The sequence below is a fragment of the Pieris brassicae genome, chromosome 14 (genome assembly GCF_905147105.1).
Source record: "Pieris brassicae chromosome 14, ilPieBrab1.1, whole genome shotgun sequence".
NCBI classification, from domain to species: Eukaryota; Metazoa; Arthropoda; class Insecta; order Lepidoptera; family Pieridae; genus Pieris; species Pieris brassicae.
Window position 1 is genome coordinate 1,191,672 of NC_059678.1, and position 8,992 is coordinate 1,200,663.

The following is an 8,992-nucleotide window of genomic DNA, read 5'->3' on the forward strand; positions in this document are numbered from 1 at the left end:
GTTAATTATCGTTTGGTAACATAACTTATGGCTAAATGTAATTCTTTCATGACTCTGCGGTCGACTCTAAAATTTTGAGATTCCTTAGAAGCTTTTACCAGGTCCAGCAGCCGTACACTCCGAAGGGATCCCAATCATATTCCCAAGCAGTGGCTTGATTGGAATCCGCAAGGAAAGCGGAAGCGTGGCCGTCCTGGCGCCCAACAGTTGCTGATGAGGCAAAGAGAGCCGGAAACTCTGAGTGGTGACCTCTGCCCCACCAAGGGGTTAAGCCAAAGTAAGTCATGCACTCCACAATCCCAGGGTGACTTCAGCGCCCATCATCATCTGTTTTAGTTAGAGCTTATCCTCAATGTTACGCCAGTTCAAACAGGCTTCTAAAGATATTGTTTCCCCAGTTATCGAACTCATAACGTCCGATTTGATATAATGAATAAAAAAACCAATACAGTGGGACAAACTTTATTCAACGAATACTTAAAACAAATAAAACCATAAACCATGATAACAGCACAATTTTAAATACACTTTAACAGTCCTATGTTAATATATTTTATCATAACTTAGTGATTTAATGGACGAGTCCAGATGCAGAGTCGTGTCTTAGCGTTATGTGTGACCAGATAGGAAAAATAACGATTTTGTTAACTTAAACAAAGTTGAAGGTTTCGTATATGAATAAAAGATAGCCTCAGATCTGTATCAGAGTTTACACACGCCGTTATTTGGATCTAAGGCATATTTTTTTAACGTTTTCCAACACGGTACGGCGTCAAAGGCGCAGATAGAAAGTCCATCAGCGCACAGCCAGAGATCGAACCAACGATCTCAGGGATCAGAGTAGCACCTTGAAGCCACCGCCCAACACTATGCCTCGTAAGTTGGTCCACAAATTACTCGGAAACAAAGTCATATCAAGTTGATCGTTTTTATATAAATCCACGGGTTCCTCACGAATGTTTCACGAATAGCTGCAAAAGTGGCTGGTAGCAACAGCCAGAATTTATGGATAGAATATGCATTACTCGGCAACATTTCTAGTATGGCAGTATATATATTGCCAAATATTTTTTTGTATGTCCAGGGAATGTGTCTCAGACCGAACGATCGCTATACTGCAATATTTATTATATTAATGCAGAATCGCTTTACGGCCTAAGTGCGTGAATACTTGGCCAGGATTCGTTCGAGTAACGATGTTCGTTTGTGTTTGTTTCTGTTTATATTGGTTATACTGTACTGTACTGGTCAAGCCATGTATGTAGACCATGTAATGACGAAATAATGAGCCATTGCCGAGATGTACAATTGTCATTTGCATTAAATTGTTCGGGCTATAGTCGGCAATGTTGTAGCTCCACATATTTCATTAAAACATTTGCTCGTATAGAAGCCTTTTAATAATAAATCCTAATTGAATCGATTCATGAAATAGCATGAAAGTTCGAGAATGGTTTAGATTTACAATCTGATATTTTTGTATTTAAAACGTGTGTATTGTACCGTCTATCGGTCGTCAATTGAACAAAACTCAACAGTTTTTTTTTCATCTTTCATTTATATTTCCGTTATTTTGACAGGTCCATAAAGTCGGTTATTAAATTATGACGGTGACAGTTCAAGCGGATACTCGACCCTGAATCGTGAGTCATATGAATTAAATGCAAACAAGTGTTTATTATAACATCGCAAAACCCAAAGACGGCTGGATAAATTCGAGTATTTCATAAAGTTATTCCTTGAACTCTGAAGGAATGTTTTTATGAGAAATGTTGGGAATGGAGGGAAAAATTTGATGGATATATATACCTAAATGTTAATTTTTATTTCGGAAACAGTCTCTATGGTGGAACATGGTGTGATGGTTGCAGCTCCTTACGAACGTTGTGTAAAACAAAAAACTTGGCGATTAAAAAGAGTGGCGGAGAGCTTATAGCCAGTTCTTCTCTTCCGTTCTACGCCCTTAATTTGAGAACTGGCAGTAAATGTAAAATTAGAAGCATATAATATATACTTCTTTTATGACGTTCATACGTGTACACTGTGTTACCTATGGGAATAAATTATTTTTGACTTTGACTTTTGGTAAGTAAAAAATCATATTACGGTAAGTCAGCTAATAGAACACACAAATAAGTATTCACTATGTTCAAAGGCTGTGACACTTTACAATAGTTCCATCGAGTCATACGTCAAATCAATGACAGCTGAGAGCTCGCCTCAAGTTACTCCTGACGCAGTGTCAAGTTTGACGTGTATATGTGGTATACATTGACGTTTTTTGTTAATTTGTGATAGTTCTTAACAACACAATGGACACTATTTTTAACTATGATCTATTTGGATCATGTACGCTAAGGATAAAGTCTTTATTATAAAGGCATGTTTTTATCTATCCAGGGCCACAATTTATTTTAAATAATAAATACACGATAAGATAATGAACTTTTCTACAGCCATCTTAATTATTTCGAATAATAAATAATCGATATTTCGATTATCATACAATAAAACAAATGTCTATAGATTTTTTAAAACAAGGCATGCTTGTATTAAAATCGTTTTGGGGGAAATTGCTAACAGCGCCATCTACCGCCTCAATTAAGCAATTTGTTAGCACACGGTTCGAATGTCTAAACATATATATCTTCGAGTGCAGTGAAAAAATCTGTATAAAGTTTGATAATATTATCTATACTCAAGGACTATTATGACTATATATGTCCAGGTATATTGCAACATAAAAGAAAGAAAATACTAATTTTATACGATTATAAAATAATTGCCGACAAACTGCCTAACACCTACCGCGCCATCTATTAGTAAAACTTGATAACTTCAATCCTTGACATTTGTAAACGCGCTATCTAGCGTCAACCTTTGGTACTATTATTTTAAATCCCTCATAATTACAGAACCAAAATAATTCATAAATAACGCCATCTAACATTGGCATACACACTTTTAGAAAGACAAACATTGCTTACAATACAATCGTACATTTATCTGATAAACAATAATTTTCAACATAACAATTACTTGAGGCTGTTATTAGTTTAACTTAAAATTCATAACAACTAATCAACTTGCTATTCATTTTAACAAAAACCAACCACAGCGTCTATCGTTAATACTTGACGATAAATTGATCAAATAAAATTTTAAATAACACAACCTATACAATTCACAACTTAACAAAAAAAATACACAGCGTCATATATCGTTAAAACTTGACAATATATTGATAAAACAAAATTTGGATTAGCGCCACCTATCCTCAACCAATGGTACTTTTACAACTTAAAACTGAATGCTCACAGCGTCATCTATCGTTAAAACTTGACAATAAATTGATCAAATACTTTTTTTTATATAGCGCTACCTATGCCCAACCATTGGTACTTTTACAACATAACAAAAACTGAATGCTCACAGCGCCATCTACCGCTGGTACTTGTTCAACTTCTCGCAACTAGGCATACGCATTCGCTGCGCCTCCGCGTACTGGCTGTTGTCGCCAAAGTTACGCGCTTTCCATGCCAGACTGTCCCGATAGTTGCGCTCGCGCTGACACGCGTGGCGTAGGTTCACTGTGGAAAAAAATCAATATAAAATTTGTTCATAGCGTTTGGAGCCAAACCGTTCTAGCCTTGTAATTTTTTTGATTGTATTAAATAAATCAAATATTAGTGGATGTCGCGTATAACGACGATAATAGGGACCACTCTAATTTCGTCGTTATACTACGGAGTCGTTGCCTTTAGATTATATTTATTTCTAGATAAATATAGAAAATTGCAGACAGTTATTTACAGGTACATTAAAAAAAAAACTCAGAATATCACCTTGAAACTGACCCATAACTTGAAACAAACGCTTATTTGGAACCTTAATGGGACCTCCAGTTTATACAGAGCTCACTCTTCTCTCAAAGGCAAGCAAGGCACACAATAAAATGGGATCAAAGAGAGTAGAAACTCCTTGCGAAGCCACTGAAATAGGTGTCCATGTCCATAGACTACGGTGATTGACTTATGACTGTTTCTCAATTTATAACTAAATATTTACATAGTTCTTAGTGGAAAACAAAAATTTATATTAAAAAAGATATTCATACCAATATATTCCTCTTCTATTGCCATTTCAAGTCTCCGTAGCGATCCTTGGTAGTCTGTATGGAAATTGTCTTTGACGTAGTACGGTACCTGAAAAATAAAAATTTAAAATACAGGTTAGGTTATTAAGTTATTATTATTGAAGTGAATCTTTTATTGGCACTGGAAAAAAATAGTCGTCACATTTTTCCGTTACCCGCCATCTTTTTCTCGTCCACGGTAAAAAAATATAGGATAACGATAACAATTACAATAATTATTCTATTACAATCATTGCAATTCTTTAATAATCTTATTAGTAATAAGGTAAAATGAAATAATTGTATTATTTGTATTCGTGTCTATGATAATAAAAGCCTTTTGTTAAACTTATTTAATTTAACTTTATTTAACCAATTTCTGTAAAGTTGCATCTAGAAGATCATTTTTTCGAAAAATAAGGTCATAAAGAAGTTTCACTTCTTAAGTGTGTATACTAATACACGCACACATTTTTTGTGATCTATATAACAGGGTGCGGGCAAAGGATCAATTTATGTTAAGTGACAACGAATAACGAAGGTAACAAAAGATGGCGCGTAACGGAGAAATGTGACGGTAATTTTTTTTCCAACGCCGATAACGAAGTCTCACTTTAAAAATTGTTCACATTTTTGATAATTTACCAAAACAAATATTCAAAATTATGAGTTTAATTATACCTTCAGATTAACCGTCTCCCTAGGAACTGGATACTTGGAGCTCGGGGTGAGGCTGTACACCGGCTCGCTGATGAAGAAGCCTGACATCATAGAGAGGAGGACCAGAACGACTATTGGAAGTAGCTGGACTAAGCCCGCGTGGTTCTCCCTTTGTTCTGGTTCACGACGGCGACGGTACACTGTTGGGCCACCCGCTGAGAATGCTGAAAAAAATGTTAAAGACTTCATACAATAGGTACGAGTTTGAGTGATTGTTCTTCATTGAAAAGTTTACAAAACTTCTGGACCAATTTAAAAAATTCTTTGCCTTTGTAGCTCCTGATTTTAGTGCAATCATAATAAGATCGATATAGAAAAGATAGAAAGAATTTTTTTCTTAAACATGATAAAAAAGTATGTATAGTTAAAACCCCCCAATACCCCCGAAGGCAAGAGAGACGGACGTTCCCCCAGTATATCTTAACTACGAGAGCAAGAGAGACGGAGAACGACGCCAGCACCGCCAACTATGAACTTAACTGGGGGCAGACCTCAATTGAAATCAAGTCACGAAGTCCTAATGGTCTGCGCTTCGTTGGTCCAACTTAGCAAGTTTAACAAGAAAAAGGTCATTCTTATATTGTTAATTTTCCCGATTATATAAATATGGCTTGCCAAAGATCTTTTGTCTGATTCAACTGACTAGTTTTATATGGCTGTAATAATGTACATTAAGAATCATATAGATAATAAACATATATGTGACATACCAGTATGTCCAAAAAACATGTTAAACAACTCTTCTGCAGTGAGATCAGATTCAAAGCCCCTCGCATAATATTGGTGATGGGTGTGCTGCGTATGAGCTGGGGCTTCATCACCACGGAGATCATATTGTTTACGCTTCTCTGGGTCTGTTAGTACTCCAGCTGCATTTCCAATAGCCTGGAAACGAATTGAAGCTTATATTTAAGACACAATTATTATTAATACATTTAAGATTTTTGAAGTGAATCTTTTTCGGCGAAAAAAATTACCGTCACATTTTTCCGTTATGAGACATCTTTTTCATGTCCCTTCCCACGGATGATTCGAAGCCATTAATAACAAAAATATGTAATAACCATTACAATGATAGTAATAATTCTATTACAATTAATCAAATTCTGTAATAATCTCAGTAGTAATAAGGTAAAATGAAATAATTGTATTATTTGTATTCATGTCTATGATAATAAAAGCCTTTTGTTAAACTTTATCTTATTTAACTTTATTTAACGCTTCTGTCCAGCGCCTCTATTATGACAGTGTAACATTTCTCTTATGTGAGTGTGTAGCAACAACAAATAAAATCAAATAACTGTAAACTCAGCTACAGCCACTTAGTGTTGGCCTCAAATATCTGTATCTGTTTCATGATACACCCAGAATATTATTGCATGTGAGATTGTGTGATTTGTAGATGCACATGGAATTCACAAGAATTGCATTGTATTTAGGTTTTGTTTATCTTGGTCTTAGCTAAATTTTTATATAAATAAGTAATTATTGTATTTGTATAAAGTTACTATAAAAATAGAAAATAAATAAATAAATGATAGAAAACAGTTTTATACATTAACAGAAAAGTAGTTTATTAATAGGATTTCTGTGCCTGACACAAGCCGTGGATTATAAAGTATATGTGGTTATGGTTTCACAATGTTTTCCGTTATCGTATGAGAGAATGTTACATTCACACATAGAAAAGTGCAGTTGTCTTTCGAAAGAATGTCCTCAGGTTTAAGGGGTGCATGTATGAACAATATTGTTTATAAAGCACTCTTAGTAAAACATAGGCCATGTTTTAAAAAACCAGTGTATAACTTGTAAATAATTTAATTAATTAATTGATCAAAAAATCTGTTAGTTGAATTAACATTAATGTCATAACATGTTTGTAAATAATAACTTCACCTATCTAATCCAGATTTTTTTTAAAGCTAATTAAAAACGATTGTATAAGACCCACACTTGCTATATAGCTTATTCCTGTTGTAACTAATTTATTTTATGATAAAAGACAAGAAGAGGTGTCTAGCCCTGTCTGTCTATGTGTATTCATGAGAAATTAATCTAATATTGTTTTAAAGTGATATTCACTTTATAGCCTTAGTTTCTACTACTAGCACTACACTTAATACATTACATTACACTCTACACATAAAACATTATTATGAAACCTTTTCTATAGAATTAAAGGCTTAAGCAGAGTATTTTTAAATGCAATCAATAACAGTTTGCAGGGGCAAATGCATTCATGCATGCACTATGTGAAAGTAGTACATATTTTCTCATGACTGGACAAAATATTTTGGAAATAAATATAGCCTATGTTATTCTGCAATAAAGTAACATTCTAATGGTAAAACAGTTTTTGGAATCAGTGTTTTGGTACTTTATAATATAAGATAAAATTCAAACAGGATAACGGCCCCAAAACCCATTAGCTCCAATAAGTGGAATACAAACCTTGAATGCCTCAGCGGCTCCTGGTGCATGATTCTTATCTGGATGTAGTTGGAGAGCCAACTTCTTGTAAGCTTTCTTGATGTCAGAATCCGTAGCTTCTTTTGTTACACCTGTAAAATACAATTACAGCAAACAATTATTTAGTTAGTCTTTTCTGCCTTACCCCTAAAGTGTATATCAACAATCGGAGGCGTGGAGGAAGAGCAGCCTCCACCCGCTGTAACAAAGCACAGGCATTATGCAAGCCGTAGCGGCTAACGCTGGTCCAAAAATCCGAAGCTGCGGAGACTTGAATGAAATGCCTATGCTTTGGTACGCAAAGGTGGAGGGACTGCATTTCTCGAAACGACGGAGCTGTCCAAAAAACCTATTATTCATATTATTCGGTTAGGTTAGGTTAGTATATTAATATTTTTTTTAATAACTGTTACCTGAATATGTCTTCAAAGCGTCGGATCTATTCTATCACATTGTAAATATCGATAACTATACACCACCCCCTCCCTCCCTCTACCTGCAACCCCCAATTCGGGCGACTGATTTCTAAATTGTTACCTTATTTTTCTGGTAGCATACGACTCTATGATGCTTTGTTTTTGTTTGTGTTTGGTTTCGTTGTCCCCCCAAGTATGGTTTGCCGCAACACTTATGCTTGTGTGAATATAGGAGAATCAATTCCAAATACTTATTTTTTTATAAAAGTGTCATGCACCATCATAACAATACTAGTTATGATGTTTACAGATCATAATGCGACTGTAAAAAAAAGAATTGGCGCGATCCATATATTTACCAGTATCTCTTGTATGGGATAGTCAACCTTCTAAGATTTGGTACTCATTTTAAAAAGAATAATTATAGCAAAGTAAGGATGTTTAAAAATTTGATGATGTTCAATTATCTATAATTTATTATACAATTTACGCAAAAACAATAATAGTGTTCAAATAACTTAGCCAAACCAGTCAATGGCCTTATTAATATAATTAGTAAACAGCTCTTTGAAATATATCTGCGTAAATTATATCAAGGTCATCACTACAATATATTTAAGTAATAAGACTTTTGTGCATACTTAGAATTTCGTAATAATCCTTGCATTTTGTATTGATTCTTTTGACGGCGTCCAATTGATCGGCAGTGTATTCCCTCTTTTCAGGTTGATGTGCTGCAGGCTTACGTCGCCTAACATCATCACTGGGGGTACTGGGAGGCGTTCGCTTCGAGGTTCCGGTGGGTATTGCCGCTCTTACCACGGTCAAAAGGTCTTTAGCCCTTGATGTAGGATAAAGACGTTCAGCCTTCACTAAAAAACGCTCAGCCTTCTCATAATTCCCAGCAGTGAAGGCACTTTGCGCAATTTCAATGCAGCGCTCAGCTTCATCCTTGTTTCCTTCAATCGTCATTTTTCACGTCAACAACAATAAAGATTGATTCCCCAACAAGCCAAGAAAGTATTTGGATTAATAAATTGTAAGAATTTCATATAGTTACGATTAATTACTATATCCTCAAATTTACGTCAGAAATGAAAAATACACAGATAGAAAACAAATTTTCTAAAGTTAAAGTTTCGGCTGTGTTGGCAATTGACAGATTCATACCCACACTAAAAAATATAATTAATCAACATATAATAGATAGAATACATTTCCTATTTTCGGTCACCTTAAAATCAAATTAATA

General features: G+C 34.7%; 1 protein-coding gene across 1 annotated transcript; it reads right to left on the reverse strand.

Moving 5' to 3' along the window:
• Positions 1 to 446: 446 nt before the first annotated feature.
• On the reverse strand, positions 447 to 8,853 carry LOC123717997 (dnaJ homolog subfamily B member 14). The gene is made up of 6 exons (XM_045674331.1): positions 8,382 to 8,853; positions 7,307 to 7,416; positions 5,566 to 5,740; positions 4,817 to 5,019; positions 4,118 to 4,205; positions 447 to 3,590 (listed from the first exon to the last, which is right to left on the reverse strand). The coding sequence occupies exons 1-6, from the start codon at positions 8,710 to 8,712 to the stop codon at positions 3,442 to 3,444; spliced, it is 1,056 nt and encodes a 351-aa protein (XP_045530287.1). The 5' UTR covers positions 8,713 to 8,853; the 3' UTR covers positions 447 to 3,441.
• Between the last annotated feature and the right edge of the window lie 139 nt (positions 8,854 to 8,992).

What these genes read in the sequence shown, in the direction of transcription:
- LOC123717997 (XM_045674331.1), bottom strand. Translation starts at nt 8,712, where the DNA reads ATGACGATTGAAGGAAACAAGGATGAAGCTGAGCGCTGCATTGAAATT. An exon ending in GGATTATTACGAAATTCTAA is followed by an intron (nt 7,417 to 8,381) that starts GTATGCACAAAA and finishes TGTATTTTACAG; the next exon opens with GTGTAACAAAAGAAGCTACG. An exon ending in CATGTTTTTTGGACATACTG is followed by an intron (nt 5,020 to 5,565) that starts GTATGTCACATA and finishes CATTTTTTTCAG; the next exon opens with CATTCTCAGCGGGTGGCCCA.